The following is an 18,591-nucleotide window of genomic DNA, read 5'->3' as shown; positions in this document are numbered from 1 at the left end:
ACAGTCGAAATCAACATGGTTTGAATAAGTAATGTAACATTTTCCCGAACCTTTTATTAAATTTGGCTGACAACATTTTCGAGGATAATGACAGCTAAAGAATATTTCCCATCAGTTAACGGAGAAACCAGGCTGCCATTTGTTTATTGCAATATCTAGGTACACACCATTCAACAACAGTGATTTCAGAAACTTATGACTCAAACAATCGTTGTTATTATGTAACGTAAAATGAACGACTAGACATAGGTGAATTTTCAAGGTTTATTATCAAAGAATGCATTGCAAGTAGGACATGGTCATAAACAACATCAAAAACGAATGTACAACATAACAGTTACTAGGAAAACAACCATGCATTGCAGCATTGGTAAAACTATAACACGTGTTACATTATTATTTATGCCATAATGAAATATGACAAATAAATTATAAGTTGTTTTAATGACCGTCAGATATCATTGAAATATTTCAATTGTCTGGACTTGAAATGCATATAGTAATAATCAATTTAAGTTTATTTCATCGAGAAAGGTAGTTCCTACATACACGTTAAGGACAATTTTATTAGGTTTGGCTTAATGGGTTAAGTAAGCCAAATACGACTTTAATTAGTCTATCCAAACATTACCAGTTAGCCACTTGCTCTTGTAGTTTATCTAGAATTTATAGATGTATTCACAAATACGCTCAAAAAGTAGTCCGTGAAAACAAATCAGCGTGGAAGCGTACAGTGAATATCACAATATAAATAAAGTCATATAGCACATTACGTGAATAAGGATTGTGAAAAGAACATAATATACATAATAATGCATCATAAATACATGTTTTGTACATGAGCGAAATATTTTACATTAATTTGATTAAGACTGTAACACAGTCTATTGTAGGGCTTTTAAATATATTGCATCTCACCATGTACACTAATAGCTTAAATATATCGCAAATGCAACTATCAATCATTTCTACTTAAGAAATACACACCAAAGCTCTACTGATTACATTGCATTGCATAATACATCACATGTCAATAACTTTCACCCGCATTTGTAAACTGTTCAGCAAACACTCGTGTAATAGTTCCCTTGCTGTCTTTCATTTTCCAAAGGAGAGAGTCAAAACGCCCTTTTATTATAAATAAGCTTTCTACATAATATATCCGTTGGCGTATTGAACTGTGTCGGTCTCTCATGTTTCAGAGCAAATGTATCTCATATCAATTGAAAATGGATTTGCAAAATAATTCTCGTCTTTTGATGTATATGAAATGACGTTGTTATTGCGTTATTTTGTAGGTCACAAACACGTCACCTCCAAAATACTGGTTTGTTTTGATTTGTACTTTTCGTCCAAGTCTTCGGAGAATGTAGACACTTGAGATACTTTATGTGCGAACTCCAAGGACGAACATGTTGTGAAACTTGATGACGCCCCGGAAATCAATGACGCCATAGAATTCAATGACGTCACAGAGGCACGAAAATTCAAGTTTTCACAATTGTCATACTGCTCTGAGTATGGCAATTCTTTTTTAAATCCGTCTCGACCACAAAGTAAGTATGTCCTCATTTTCCCTTTTCCCTTTACTGCAACCTCACCCCGACAGATCAGATGGTACCCGGGGTATGCATCCAATGCCTCTTTTGAGTGTGAGCTCAAATGGATCCGCAATGCTGTAAAATGGAAATGTAAAAAACAATTAACGTTTTAGTTCAATGCCTCGTGCATTTTTGTGTACATATTCAGTAAGGAAAGTCCATAACATAATAAGGTTTGTAATGATGTTTGAGGTATGTTGAAATAAAAATAAACTCAAAATAGCACAGCAGTTGATTGACAGAAATAAATGTGTATATATGGTGGTATGGTGAAGATTCTTCTTGTATATATGTACTATAGTTTATTTAAAACAACAATGTTGTTATATTATTGATCGACAACATATTGCGCTACAATGTATGGTATGAGTGTCGAACAATACTTAGTGCTCGGCGGTCTCCGAGAATCTTTGAAAAACAGGCCGAAAGGTTTCGAGAGACGTAAATTCTGGGTTGACCAATATTTTTTTGTCAATAACATAGTGAATATTATGAAATACAATAAAATCTTAAAGTCTTCTTTAAAAAGAGTGATTTATATATTCAAGACACACCCATTTCGTGCATTCAAGCTTGATATATAAACCAATCAAAACGTTTTATTTGATGTGTAATTGCACACCGGGCTCTATATAATTATAATACTTGACTGATCTAAAATCTAAGTCAAACTCCGTCTTATACAGATACGCCGAAAATGAATACGCTAATTAACGTTTATGAGTGGGAACGTGTCAATGATTAAAACAATAATGTCGTTAATGCGTTATGTTTTATATTAAGACTTTGCTGCTGTAAACTGTTATGACAGTCACAACAAAATAAATAAGAAACACTACTTTATACACAGCAATAAAAATGTTGACATACAGACAATAATAAAGAATATCGAATTTAATTCTGTTTCTTTTTTATTATTTAGATGTTTCAGAAAAAAAATCGTGCACTAAAATAGAACAAGGTAAAAATAAAATCATAAATTATGATAAACACAATGCATTTCTTATTTCTATATTTTTTGCTACATGCATGAGATAGTGAGGCGTTTCGGTTTATTTTACGGTATAAATTAACAACATTGCTATCAATAATGTATTGTTTCCAATAATTTAACCTATTGCCCGCAAGTTGCTGGAGATATAGAACAAAAAACGACAAAATAGGTTCAAAATATCATGGCTGAGTCTCAAGGAGCTATCCATCGCAATAAAACCTGATTAAATTTAAGTTTAACTTATGTTCTACCATAAGGACCATGTCTAATACTTACGCAGTCCAGTTGACTCCATTCTGGACGCCGTGTTGACCGTGTCTCCAAACAAACAGTACCTCGGCATCGCTAAACCAACAACGCCAGCAACAACCGGGCCAGAGTGAATACCTGCAATTTGAACAACATGGCTTTTGTCATTTAGTTAAGCGTCCGATTAAAACAAAATAAAACTGAGATGCTTCCTTGCATAAGAACCAGCTGTCCATTAAACATTGCACCGATGTATCTAACTATAAATTAAAAACTGTATAAGAATTACAGGAAAAAAACAATAACAACACTCTTAATATGGAATTGTTACATGGTAAACAGCTCAAACTCTTAAATTCAAATGGACAGACAAATAGCATTACACATCTCAAATATCCTGTCTTTAAAAACATATTTATGTAACCCCTTTGGAAATATTACCATGTATTTACTAGTATGACATACACTGTTGCAATGTTTGATATATATATTTTGAAGAAAAAACATATGGTAAAACTTAAGAATATCGAATTCATTTTAAAGACGCACATTATAGGTTTAATTATGCACAAAAACTAATATTTTAATGCATTATCGTGTTTAACTTGTTTGACTTTAATGATACAAAATGCATATGATTCAGAAGACAGATAAAAGTACAAGCAATAAAATGCTCTAGCGCTTTTCATATATATTGTACACTAATTAGGTAGTAAAAGCGACCGCAAGCCCGTTGAACTAGTAATGTATGTAGGAAAAGAAACAAGAAACACTGCGTTAATTGATAATGGGCATTTATTCAAAATGCCATAAAATAAAATCAAAGTCAATAAGAATAGGTTGACATTTAGTGTTACGCTATGTTTCCCGTGATACAATATCTGGGTGGGTAAACCGCCCCCATAATGATAGACAGAGAAATACAAAGTTGTAAATAACGTTATATTATGGCAGTACATGTATAAACAAGGAAATAATACATTTTAATGAAACACAAGTCATAATGAATCAAATGATACAAAGTAAAATGTGCGGCACCCTAGACAACCAAATTCCTTTTTTTCAAGAGAAAAAGAGGTGGAGGAGATGGAGCTGGTGGTTAGTTGAAAACATTAAACCAAATTGTCGAACGCTTCTATTATGCCGAAGTAAACGAAGGAGATGGCTAAAGATTGGTTAACAGAGATCACATGAGAGGTCAAGTGACCTGATAGGCCCGCGTGCCTTAACAAATCTCCTGATTGGCTGATCGCGGTCAGCTGACTGATAAAGGCACTGCTAATGAAATATTCGTTGCACAATGACATAAAGAATTTTATGTGTGCATAAAATACTAGCGCTTTTTAAATTGGGAATTTGTGGTCACGCTATTAATTAAAAAACATTAATAGGACTAATATTGTATTATCTGTAACCAAATCATATGTTTGTTTTTGTTTTTATCATAAAGGTCAAATGAGTTAAACATGATTATAAATGCATTAAAAATAAGAAATGCATCAAATATATTGTGTATCTTTAGAATTCGATACATCGACTTCATTTTCACACATACCTACTCTAATCCTGACCCTCTGGTCGGGCTGGTGAGGGATGCAGAATGTGGATATGGACGCGAGGATGTCTAGGGCGCAGTCGGCTACTTCCTGTATGTGTTTCTTTCCGTTCCGCTTCGGTAAACCGCTGGCGATCATGTACGCATCGCCAATGGTTTCTACCTATAGTGGTTATTGCAGTATTTGATGTACATGTATAAAACTTATCAAACAGAATGGCAGTATTTTTCAAATTCTTCATAGGTTTATGTTTGGTAAATCAGCATTCTTCCATTAATGATTTTAATAAGGTTTATCTAATATCTGCTTTAAAGGCGCACAATATAGGTTGGACGGGACGATAATTTTTATTTCTACCGCCTTACCTGATTAAAATCAATTACGGCTGATTGCTGATTTACTGAAATAAATGTATTGGAAAACTTAAAAAAAACCGCCTTCTCATTGGACAAAATATAAAGTTGAACACATTTTTTTGTTAATATACATATATTAAACTGCTCCAGGCCTGACAACGATTTATTTGATTCATGCATATTAACAAACACTTACCTATACATAGACCTTAAAATGTGATGTTTAATTATTCAATAAGGTGTATTAAGAAAACTCCTGTAAAACTGCTATCACATAAAACAATTGATTGATCTGTTTTGTCACCAGCAACGTAACCAGAATGTGTAGTTAAAAGGTCCACAAGCATGAATATGTCTATTCTTATTCGCCTCAATTGCTTGAGAAAAACTTACCTTATACACGTCATATCTGGTGATTATATCGTCAAAGAGAGTGTAGAGACTGTTTAATAAATTAACCACCTGAAAAAGTCGAGAATTATATTTAAATTCAACAGCTTCATGTAAAATATGTTTTGAAAACAAAATATGCAAAAAAGATATAATTTTTTATAGATGTCGGAAGTTCCTTATTGCAATCAGACGGGTGATTTGCTTATATTTATGACTAATGTTAAATACTTTGAATCAAAATCTTCTCATAACCATATACTGCTCTGTAAATTATTGTTTTAAGCATCAAATTAATAAACTCTTGAATGAGCATTAAATAATGAAACTCAAATGATTTATGATATATGAACGATAGGTGTGCTGTTGAAACATAGCGCAGATGAACCTACCTCGATAGGTGTGCTGTTGAAACATAGCGCAGATGAACCTACCTCGATAGGTGTGCTGTTGAAAAATAGCGCAGATGAACCTACCTCGATAGGTGTGCTGTTGAAAAATAGCGCAGATGAACCTACCTCGATAGGTGTGCTGTTGAAAAATAGCGCAGATGAACCTACCTCGATAGGTGTGCTGTTGAAAAATAGCGCAGTTGAACCTACCTCGATACGTGTGCTGTTGAAACATAGCGCAGATGAACCTACCTCGATAGGTGTGCTGATGGAACAAAGCGCAGATGAACCTACCTCGATAAGTGTGCTGTTGAAACATAGCGCAGATGAACCTACCTCGATAGGTGTGCTGTTGAAACATAGCGCAGATGAACCTACCTCGATAGGTGTTCTGTTGAAACATAGCTCAGATGAACCTATCTCGATAGGTGTGCTGTTGAAACATAGCGCAGATGAACCTAACTCGATAGGTGTGCTGTTGGAACATAGCTCAGATGAACCTACCTCGATAGGTGTGCTGTTGGAACATAGCTCAGATGAACCTACCTCGATAAGTGTGCTGTTGGAACATAGCGCAGACTGACATACCTTGATAGGTGTGCTGTTGAAACATAGCGCAGATGAACCTACCTCGATAGGTGTGCTGTTGAAACATAGCGCAGATAAACCTACCTCGATAGGTGTGCTGTTGGAACATAGCTCAGATGAACCTACCTCGATAGGTGTGCTGTTGGAACATAGCTCAGATGAACCTACCTCGATAGGTGTGCTGTTGGAACATAGCTCAGATGAACCTTCATAGATAGATGTGCTGTTGGAACATATTGAAGATGAAACTAAGTGTTCTGTTGGAACATACAGGCTTGCTGTTATAAAAGATGGACATCCTCGATAGGTGTGCTGTGGGGGGGGGATAGTTTAACCTACCTCGATACGCGTGCTGTAGGAAAAGATGACCCTTCCTCGATTGATGTGCTGTTGTAATAAATGAAAACGTGTTGTATGTACCTATATTTTACCTCGAAATGCCTGCTGTTGGAATAGATAGACTCACCTCGATAGGTGTGCTGTTTGAACATATTGAAGTAAAGCCGACAATATCTGAGAAATATAGTGTTGATTCGTCGAAATGTTCAGCTTTGATTGGTCGACCCAATTTCAATTCTTCCGCGACAGTTCTGAAGTACAAAATCATTTACTTGATGCACAGAATTTTCAACAGTAATAGTATGTAAATGACCTAGTTTAGATGATAGCTATAGTAAATATATATATGTTAACATTTTGAAATCTTATTAAAATTCTTGATACTAGTACATGGCGGATGCATCCATTAGATTAACAATCGAAGAGAAGTAAAACATTGACAGGCTGAATCTGTATTTATATATAGCTTACAGCTTAATACAATTATTTTTCAGCTCTGGTATATTTATAATATGAAGAGATATATACCTTTTAAAACGTTTCGATAAGGTATGTATACAATAATAACATTGTCATAGTGTTTTATCATCATTTTAAATATATCAATAATATTATTATTTTCCTAAAATAATTAGCTCTAGATTAGATTATTCACACCGTTATTCAATGTTCAACCATTTCCACAACGAGGGGCGGGGGGGGGGGGGGTCATTAAAATGAATAAGACCCATTGGTGTCATTTTCTGTAACCGCATTTTAAAGAGACCAGTATATGCATATAGACTCACTGTGGTAGCATGCGATACAGGAGGTTTTCTGTTTTGGCCTTCTCAGCATCCAACTCGCTCGTCCTCTCCGCTACAAGGTCCTCCAGGTGGTTTGCGTACTTCTCCAGCATCACAATCATGTTGTCTATCATATTCAGATTCCTGAAATGAAAGACAGGATATCACAATTTGCGATTAAACTTCTTTAACTGACCATCTTAACCACACAAGTACCAACGTTTTCCATATTTGAATGCTTACCATTTGTGTTAGAATTAAAATAACACTTTTATATACTTCAAATACATTCAAATTCGGCTACCATGTCAGTATTGAATTAGTTTTAAAAACAAAAAAAAACATACACATATTACTAACATTAATATTTAAGCTAAATGGATGCTATCAAATTTTGTACAATATATTTATCAGGCCAATAAAGCAAGTCTTACTGTGGGTTAATTTTGTTGAGTTGTTTGAGGACCCTATTGGCATTCGGGCGACTTGATGGGTCCTCGCTCCAACAGTCCTCGATCAACGACGTGAGTTCCGTATGCTGCCGCAATTGTAACGACAGCATCGGACGAAATGGTCGCTCTCCCTTCACATGGCATTTAATTTTCTCCACAATTTCTGAAAATCGAAATTAAGATAATGGTAACCATGTCTACGAATAATGCAGTCCATTTTTACCATTGTAACCAAGCCCTCCCCCCTCCCCAGGTCTGGGGAATAGCGAGGACAAACTGCTGATAAAATCCCCGTTAAATGCCTCCGCGCCCCGGGGACATCTTAGGTTAATTCAGAGATGATCAGGATGAAACACCATCTTTTTTAAAAACTATCGCAAGATTTAGTTTACCTCCGGAACAAGCTTGGCTAAAACGCGGACAAATCCCGTTCGCGGACAAATCCTGTTAAAAGAAGGGGTATTTCCAGGCACAAAGTCACGGCCCATTTCCCGTAAATTTCGGCGTGAACATAAAACCACCGCATTCACTTGGCATTGCAGCCCCCTCCCCCCTCTGGAAAGTAAAAACACAGTCCATTTCTCCCGCTATCCCCGCCGGTATACCCGCGGGGGGGGGGGGGGCGTGGTTTCAATTGACGAGTGGATAACGATAACAAATGTAATGTTATTTGTTTAGTTCTAGACAGAATAAATCAGAGAACAACTTTCCCGCGATAGTTAAAACGAATAAGATGAAGTAAGGATTATTAAAGTATCTGCTTTTGCATGTTTTAATATCAACTAATGTCACAACCCTAACATAAAGAAAACCATACCACGTAGTACACGAACATACCCAATCGTAATAACTCGGCAATCTCCGGCAACAACACACAACACATCTCCCAAACCCCAACCCCAACCTCAATTTCTATAGGAAAATTAGCGGTTGGGAAAGTGGGAACACACCAACAATATACTCAACTGGTTGATTTTGATTCGTGACTTATTTACGCTTTCGAGTAACTTGAAACTAGATATAAAGAAATTAACTTTCAGGACGCCGGGTATAATTCCTCTACTTCTCTAAAACATTAAATGTGTCCCCTGACGGTTGAAAACACATTCAACACGTTTTCAATCAACCAGTTTTAAATCACCGTTCTTAAATAGGTCAGATCTTTTGAATAATGGCAGAGGTGTTCCGATGAGAACATACCGTTTGATTCAAGGAATGGGTACTCGCTGTAAGGCCCGGACCGTGTAAACACCTCCTTCAGGATTATTCCTAGGGCGTAGATGTCGACCTTCTGACGGTCAACACATTTTTCCTTCCTCTCCTCTCGTAAACACTCTGGTGCCATCCATTGCAACTCTGAAAGAAATCAGATGAAATCAACATGTACTAATAACGATCTTTAGTACTTGTGTTTTATATGTATGTTGTGTTGTGGCGGTGTATGTCTATCATTTACATCTTGTCCTGTTAGCACAGTGGTTAGCGCAATCGCTTCTCACCAAAGCGACCTGGAATCTCGGCTTAGGCCCATGTGAGTGTTACAGGTCACCAAGCCGGATAAGTAGGGTACTTCGGTTTCCCCAATAAATACATGATCACACACTCGTGCAACATCATGCAAACGACAGTGGCTTAGTATATTTTTCTTTACTGTCTTCACAATCGTTGTAAACTGTTTAGACTAATTTCTGCTTTCCGTTGATCCTTGTGCCTATAAACGGTTTCTTAATTAAATTCAATCGGAGCATCTCGGCCATTTGCCTTCGAAACAACCTCAGATGTATACTGATTGTTTACAAGGTTTACAATGTCAGATTTGTTTACATTCAACTACACTGCAAGTAGGTCCCGTAGTAATTTTGATTAAGAAGTTAAGCCTAAGGACTGTAGTCTTAGGAATCTGATTTATGCAATAAAACACTTCACTAGGAATGATTTTGAACTAAGTAATACAATACACGTTAGAATACTGCAATTGATTATTATTATTTTTATTATTATTATTATTATTATTATTATTATTATTATTATTATTATTATTATTATTATTAATATTATGACGAACTACTTTTATATCCGAGGTTCTTCGTACGGCGGAGGTGGCCGAGGAGTTCCGATTGGGTTAAGTATAGCCTACTTGGCATGTCCCCGTTGTTTTACAAAAAAGTCTCGAACTGAATAGGGCGTCTTTTTATGTCTTGTCCGTTTGTCTTTTGGGGGTTTCAATGTTTAATGTTTAAATCATAAAAGACTGTCATAGAATGTATATGAGTCTAGTTACGTGATCATCCAGTTTAGATCCCAAGTGGTCATACTGACCACACCGAGACGTTAACGTAAAACTATGAACGACTCAAATGCATTTTAAATTCAAATACCTCAAAAGTACGCAAAATAGAACCCATATACAGGTTTTAAATAATTTAATGCTATATCATTTATTAATAGTTTCCCTTTTATGTCAGTTTCGCAGAGAAAAAGCAATACAATACGCTCAAAATCAACATTTCGGACCATACATTGTTAAAAAATCCCCCTGCCAACATCTCAAACTATAAAGAGTTCTGAAAGAAGGGAGAATGTTAAAAGGTTGTGCCCCTAAGATACGTTTTTTTTTCAAATTTGATATATCCTTGACAAACAATCATATATTTCACCGAAATAAGGCATTAATCACTTATGATCCTGTTTTTAAGTAGTAAAAATAAAACATAAATTCATAAATCGAACAAATGTGCACTGCATATTTGTGATAATGCAAACAAATTTTAATGTTTCTCCAAAACCACATCGTAAATACCGGCGATAACGAAAAATGGGATGAAGCGGTGGCACGTGCATTTTCACTCTCAGAACCTTTGGATACAGACTTTGGACACAGACTCAAGAGTGATTGATTTCACTCATTAGCTGTCTTCTAAATCGACATATGCTGTCGTTTGTGATGTAGCATTTATTCAAAAGCATATATGTGCACATCTAATTGTAGAGGTGAACCTCATTCAAGTTTAAAGGTACACATCTATATTAAGAAATTCCAAACTAATCGGTGCTTCTCTGAATTATATGTAGGTACGCCTCCATATATAGAGTTGCACATCTATTAAATATGCATGCCAACTAGTACAAAGCGATGTTGGCCCAAATGATACGGCGTAGTCGTTTGTTAGGCTGTTTTTTTTGGATATATCTGATATGGGTTACAAGTAAAGTCTTTGTCACTCTCTCGGCTTGTCCCTGAAGTTTCCATTGGAAACTTAAATAGGAAATTGTAAGCTATGAGGAAGTTACGAAAGTGACCTACTATCTATGGATAATTACGAAAGTGACCTTTTGTACCAGGGAAATGACGAAAATGACCTACTTTCCCAGGGTGGATCCTTAGTAGCCTGTTGAGCTGCAACTTTCTCCATCTCTCGAATTGTCGGGACACCGAAGTCAGTCAGTTTGCACGTCCATCGGCTGTCCACCACACAGTTGGTGCTGCGCAGGTTCCCGTGGAAATGTATGGCGCTCTTGTGCAATAGTTCAAGGCCCTGTATAGAGAGTTATATATACATTAAATTTGTGCGATTCAAATGTATCTTAATATCAGTACAGTTTTCTTAATGGGATTCATAAATAACTGTCCTAAATATACTTGTATGTTTATTCTTTGAATCTACAGGCAGGGAATATTCGCTTGGAATGCTACATCTTAAGTTTGACAACTCCCATTGCAAAATATGTTCATATAATAGTGACATAAAGTGGTTTTAACGCTTTATTGGGCCGAGGTTGTTTGTTTGATTAATTAAGAGTTGAGACACGAAAATTATCCAATTATTTCCTTTTACATGTTTTGCTTATCATCTCATAGGACATAAAAATGAATCTACAAATTTTATGTTCCCAGTTTGAACAGGTACTTAAAATACTACCAAAGTAATAGATTTGATGAATTCAATGAAAACGTGAGGATAGGAGTAAGGTTGACATTTAGCTTTGATTTATCATCAAGTTTTTAATGTAATCATTCATGGACGATATCCAGTTATTAAGTGCTGTGAGAGACTAAACGCCAAGTATTTGACAATTATCAAATGCTTTCAAAATGACGAATTGGAAAGAAATATGTGTTGTTTACCAAAGAGAAATTAGCATTATTCTAATTACTATCAGTTTAAGAACAATAGAACCCCTATTCATTGACTAGACTTTGTAGAATGAATTGACTGACAAAGTTCTCGATTTTCGGATATTTTTAAGTATTACTCAATTCAATTGTAAACAATGATTTTGTTTTGGTTTTGGTGAGCGTCGACCCTACGAAGAAATGTCCCTTGTGATAATTAGTCCGGTGCGTACCAAACAAATGCATGTTAACAGATCTTGGGCAGTTTCTGACGTAACTTGTCCTGAAACGTTCTGTGACAAAAACATTTGAAGAAAACAATCGACTCTCATTGCAATTCTCTGCCAAAGAACATTACTGCAAACGAACATTTTCAATTTACCCTAAAATGCTGTTTTCATACTTCGGACATATTGTGTGCTTTTAAATGACCTCAATTCCGAAATGTGTTTAGTAAGTATGGCGTTTAACACATAACTTTGATTTTTAAGTAATGAACCGGTTAAATCAACCAGTCCTTTGTTGTCACTGTTGGAGGTAACCCCCACAGTCCCTTGAAGGAAATCAGCTTATGGCTTTGTTTCCTATGACCTGTGACGTTTAACCTAAAAGCATTTATGTTTTCTTTAGATCTATGAAAGGGGGTCACTCCTACCAGCCATTGTTAAACTGCAGTCACTCATTGTTAGTTTTATTGTAGATTGTTGGTAGGAGTGACTCCATTGGAAATCTGAAGAAAAAATAAATACTTTCATGTCACTAAAACCTGTACAGGTCATATGACACCAAAGCACGAGTTCATTACCGTTAAGCGACTGTGGACAATATTTGGTGACTTTTGTAATGTTTGTTTTCACGTGATGCTGTATGTCTTTCGTTAAGTGTTTATTGGACATTGGTCAGTGTGCCTTTAAATATGTTACTGGTTAAATTTAGGATACTGGGCTTGTCTCAGCACTTTCCATTGTTTATTTTGTGCACAGACCTTTGCAACATCGTGGCTGAGGGCAAACATGAACATCTGGTCGAGTTTGATGTTCTGGTTCCAAATGACGTCTTGAAGACTGCCCTTCGCACAGTATTCCCATAGCAACAGGAAACGGTTCGGCTCGAGACATGCTCCAACAAATGCACATAAGTTCTGATGCTTTATTTCCGTTATCTGAAGGAGAAAAGATCGAAAGACGGTTTTATTTCCTTTATCTTAAGGAGAAACTATCAAAATAAGACTTCATTTCCATTATCTGGTGGAGAAAATATCGACAAAAGGGTTTATTTCCGTTATCGTAGGCAAAAAAAGGTCTAAAGAAGACTCTATTTCTATAAACTGAAGGAGAAAAGATCAAAATACGGCTGTATTTTCATTTTCTGATGGAGAAAAGTTTGAAAAAAGGCTCTATTTACATTATCTGAAGGAGAAAAGTTCGAAAGAATACTCTATTTACATTATCTGAAGGAGAAAAGTTCGAAAGAAGGCTCTATTTCCGTAAGCTGAAGGAGAAAAAGTCGGAAGAAACGACACAAATATGCAGTATTTGATCCCGTTCTTCGGGGTTGTTACTATTTCTTGCGAGCCGTTGATCTAATTTATACTTTTCATTTTATTTGTGTTTTGATAAACCTTTGAAATCATACAATCTGTCACTGGAAAAAACATACCATGAATATACTTACACATATTGGCAGATTTATAGAAATTTCAGGTTAACAACTATACACACATGCATGCACTTTTTTAAACTTAAAAGATAATACAATTATTTATATCATATCTAGTTAAAAATACCTGATTCAATTGTTGTAATACGCAATTTGTAAGATTCAAGGTAGGGATCTGCATCCGTTTCACCGAAGTCAGATTTCCTGAAATGACAAGAAACAGAGAGTTTGAACGTCAAGAATTAAAAAAATGCTATCATAAAGCAACATTGATTGTTCTCAAAATCTTGTTAAAACGACAAAAGACTGAACAATTAGTATGTTATGAACAATCAAAAGTACCTGTTATGAACAATCAATAGTAACTGTTATTAATAATTAATAGTAACTTGTATAAAAAAATCATCAAGGTACCTTTATACAATATAAGTGAAAACAGCTATTAATTTGCATGTGTCATTAAAGAACATTAACGTATAGTATAGTATTTGGCTGCTAAGCCATGTTATTGTGATCAAATTGAACGTGGTCAGGCGCGGTACATTTCGTTCGATGCTTTCATACATGTACTTCAAAAATTCTCGTCTACTGACTGCTGATTGAACAAAATAAACGAACGGAATATTTGAAAAAAACACTGCCGTCCCATTGGACAAAAAGTCTTCCGAATACCATGTACATATTATTTTTGCCATTGCCTAATAAAACATAGAACCGCAATTATTTAACAGATATGGATATGATGCATGAGTGATCTGTCTGCGCTATGTGTATATTGTGTGTCACTTGTAATGCCTTAGCTTTGTGCTTATAAACTATTTGTTTCTTCGATTCTTAATTTAGTCACAAGGATATGGACCTTAAAACACTTTTCTAAGTTAAGTCACAGGAAACGTCATTATTTCCACTCACGTCATATCTTATATACATTGTATATTTACGTTTGTCTGCCATTGATTTACCTCTAACAAATGCAACAGATCCAAACATTGAGGCAGAATCAAGTGCCTTCATGGTGATTTCCGGCGAACCCTTCTTTCCGTTCTCGGTAATCGACTTCATGTTTGGTAGACCAGTTACGTTAATTCGACGCCGCTTTAACATCTTTGAAGATGGTTTTCTTTTTGACAAGTTTTTGAAACTGTTCTGTAAAAGCGATTGATAGAGAATAACTTCCGTACGAGCTTACATAATCATTGCACGAGAACAGGAGAACAGTTTTTTTATATTTTGAATATATGAGTTTCAAATAAGGCAAACTTTGCATTTATATGAACGTTGTTTTTATAAATCTATTACTCGGACAATTCAAAGTTTATAATAGGTTTCAATTTATTATTTAAAATAAATCAAATAAACATGTATTCGAAAATGTTTTAAAACTTAAAGGGGCTCGCTCATGTTTTGTAAAATGCACGTTCTTCTATGACGAAACAAAGTGAGGCAAATCATTTTGAGTGTTAAAACTAAGACACTGACGGCTGGAACCCTTCAACAAATGTTGATATATACTCAGATATTGTCTTTGAAGCCAAGGGTTTTAAATAGCCTTAGTAACACGATTCAATAAAACTCTTAAAGTTTAGCTTTTATATGAGTCCTTATGGGCGAGTGGTTTTGGTGCAATATTTCTATGTTTATTAGTCCGCCGTGGATTCGCTTTTAACACAACCAATACATCAATTGTATTTTTTTCTGCAATTGCAGTATCAAAGAGTAAAATAATCATAAAATTACATGTTTCTCGGATGCATAACCGTGAAAAAAGTGAAAACATGAGCGAGTCCCTTTTTAACAATATCACATCGTTGTGAATGAGAGTATCATCACATAATGATGATGCAGAATCTGGCTTACTCTTATACTTCCGGTCATAAGGGCGGTCACAAAGTCTATCTCGTCAAAGCGCACCTGCCACAGCATACTTTGCAACGTCATCTGTCGACGGTAACGCCTGCAACCACAACATTCTTAATAAATACTAAAGAGGCATACTATTGGTTGATCATGGAAAGATAATATCATTTGATGCATTGTTATAGTTGACTTAAATGATCGAAACAAAAACAAAACATGATTTGTGTAAATATAATATAATTTTAGCTCTTTTTTAATTAAAAGCTACGTTAGTCAATTAAGGTCCAAAATATCTCTAATATTATTCATGTAAAGCAAAATTAAATGTCGTTAATAACAGAAGACCAAATATTGCAAGAAGAAAATAATATTTGGCAAAAATGATCATGCTTTCTTGACTTTTTCGAATCTAAAATTATGTGTCATTACTAATCAATAAGTATATCCTCATAGGAAAAATGATACTGATCATACCAATTTACATTTGAAACTGTTTTAACAGTCCAATAACGTATGCTGAAACCAAATAAAATCAAATTATTTAAACTTGGTTCGGGTCTTTGTTTGAGTTTCGTCAACTCAAATTGTTAAATGTTGAATTTCCTTACGTAATTATAAACCGCTCACCATCTAAATCTTGCATCAACCACATATCAACTACAGCTTATCTGGGCATCATGTGGACCACTATGGCCAACATCAACACCACACATCAACTACAGCTTACCTGAGCATCATGTGGACCACTTTGGCCAACATCGACACCACACACAAACTACAGCTTACCTGAGCATCATGTGGACCACTTTGGCCAACATCGACACCACACACAAACTACAGCTTAACAGAGCATCATGTGGACCACTATGGCTAGCATCAAAACACACATCAGTTACAGCTTACCAGAGTATCATGTGTACCATTGTGGCGAGCATCAATACCACACATTCACTACAGCTTACCTGAGCATCATATGGACCACTATGGCTAGCATCAACACCACACATTAACTACAGCTTACCTGAGCATTATATGGACCACTATGGCTAGCATCAACACCACACATCAACCACAGCTTACCTGAGCATCACATGGACCACTATGGCCAGCATCAACACCACACATTAACTACAGCTTACCATAACATCACATGGACCAATATGGCCAGCATCAACACCACACGTTAACTACAGCTTACCTGAGCATCATATGGACCACTATGGCCAGCATCAACACCACACGTTAACTACAGCTTACCTGAGTATCATATGGACCACTATGGCTAACATCAACACCACACACAAACTACAGCTTACCAGAGCATCATATGGACCACTATGGCTAGGATCAACACCACACATTAACTACAGCTTACCATAACATCATATGGACCACTATGGCCAGCATCAACACCACACATTAACTACAGCTTACCTGAGCATCATATGGACCACTATGGCTAGCATTAATACCACACGTTAACTACAGCTTACCTGAGAATCATATGGACCACTATGGCTAACATCAACACCACACACAAACTACAGCTTACCAGAGAATCATGTGGACCACTATGGCTAGCATCAAAAACACACATTAACTACAGCTTACCAGAGCATCATGTGGACCACTATGGCTAGCATTAAAAACACACATTAACTACAGCTTACCAGAGTATCATGTGTACCATTGTGGCCAGCATCAATACCACACATCAACCACAGCTTACCTGAGCATCATATGGACCACTATGGCTAGCATCAACACCACACATTAACCACAGCTTACCGTAACATCATATGAACCACTATGGCCAGCATCAACACCACACATTAACAACAGCTTACATGAACATCATGTGTACCATTGTGGCCAGCATCAATACCACTCATTAACTACATCTTACCAGAGCATCATGTGTACCATTGTGGCCAGCATTAATACCACACATTAACTACAGCTTACCTGAGAATCATATGGACCACTATGGCTAGCATCAACACCACACATTAACCACAGCTTACCTGAACATCATATGGACCACTATGGCTAGCATCAACACCACACATTAACTACAGCTTACCTGAGCATCATATGGACCACTATGGCTAGCATCAACACCACACATAAACCACAGCTTACCATAACATCATGTGTACCATTGTGGCCAGCATCAACACCACACATACACCACAGCTTTCCAGAGCATCATATGGACCACTATGGCTAGCATCAACATCAAAAATCAACCACAGCTTACCTTGGCATCATATGGACCACTTTGGCCAGCATCAACACCACACATTAACCACAGCTTACCAGAGCATCATATGGACCACTATGGCCAACATCAACACCACACACAAACTACAGCTTAACAGAGCATCATGTGGACCACTATCGCTAGCATCAAAACACACTTCAATTACAGCTTACCAGAGTATCATGTGTACCATTGTGGCGAGCATCAATACCACACATTAACTACAGCTTACCTGAGCATCATATGGACCACTATGGCTAGCATCAACACCACACATTAACTACAGCTTACCTGAGCATTATATGGACCACTATGGCTAGCATCAACACCACACATCAACCACAGCTTACCTGAGCATCACATGGACCACTATGGCCAGCATCAACACCACACATTAACTACAGCTTACCATAACATCACATGGACCAATATGGCCAGCATCAACACCACACATTAACTACAGCTTACCTGAGCATCATATGGACCACTATGGCTAGCATCAACACCACACGTTAACTACAGCTTACCTGAGTATCATATGGACCACTATGGCTAACATCAACACCACACACAAACTACAGCTTACCAGAGCATCATATGGACCACTATGGCTAGGATCAACACCACACATTAACTACAGCTTACCATAACATCATATGGACCACTATGGCCAGCATCAACACCACACATTAACTACAGCTTACCTGAGCATCATATGGACCACTATGGCTAGCATCAACACCACACGTTAACTACAGCTTGCCTGAGTATCATATGGACCACTATGGCTAACATCAACACCACACACAAACTACAGCTTACCAGAGCATCATGTGGACCACTATGGCTAGCATCAAAAACACACATTAACTACAGCTTACCTTAGCATCATGTGGACCACTATGGCTAGCATTAAAAACACACATTAACTACAGCTTACCAGAGCATCATGTGTACCATTGTGGCCAGCATCAACACCACACATCAACCACAGCT

General features: G+C 36.5%; 1 protein-coding gene across 2 annotated transcripts in view; it reads right to left on the bottom strand.

Moving 5' to 3' along the window:
* Positions 1 to 250: 250 nt before the first annotated feature.
* The window catches only part of LOC128229630 (atrial natriuretic peptide receptor 1-like), a 38,528-nt gene continuing 20,187 nt past the window's right edge, over positions 251 to 18,591 (bottom strand). For both annotated transcript variants that reach the window (XM_052941394.1, XM_052941395.1), the window contains 13 exons: positions 15,333 to 15,429; positions 14,438 to 14,621; positions 13,603 to 13,679; positions 12,802 to 12,978; positions 11,067 to 11,238; positions 8,903 to 9,058; positions 7,685 to 7,865; positions 7,254 to 7,394; positions 6,593 to 6,716; positions 5,150 to 5,218; positions 4,400 to 4,562; positions 2,872 to 2,982; positions 251 to 1,676 (listed from right to left, as the gene is read on the bottom strand). In XM_052941394.1, coding sequence (XP_052797354.1) covers positions 1,300 to 1,676; positions 2,872 to 2,982; positions 4,400 to 4,562; positions 5,150 to 5,218; positions 6,593 to 6,716; positions 7,254 to 7,394; positions 7,685 to 7,865; positions 8,903 to 9,058; positions 11,067 to 11,238; positions 12,802 to 12,978; positions 13,603 to 13,679; positions 14,438 to 14,621; positions 15,333 to 15,429 — 2,029 coding nt within the window. In that variant the 3' untranslated portion in view covers positions 251 to 1,299. The remainder of the gene's footprint in view (positions 1,677 to 2,871; positions 2,983 to 4,399; positions 4,563 to 5,149; positions 5,219 to 6,592; positions 6,717 to 7,253; positions 7,395 to 7,684; positions 7,866 to 8,902; positions 9,059 to 11,066; positions 11,239 to 12,801; positions 12,979 to 13,602; positions 13,680 to 14,437; positions 14,622 to 15,332; positions 15,430 to 18,591) is intronic.

Source organism: Mya arenaria, chromosome 4 (assembly GCF_026914265.1).
Source record: "Mya arenaria isolate MELC-2E11 chromosome 4, ASM2691426v1".
Taxonomy (NCBI): Eukaryota; Metazoa; Mollusca; class Bivalvia; order Myida; family Myidae; genus Mya; species Mya arenaria.
This window is presented reverse-complemented; position numbering and strand designations above follow the sequence as displayed.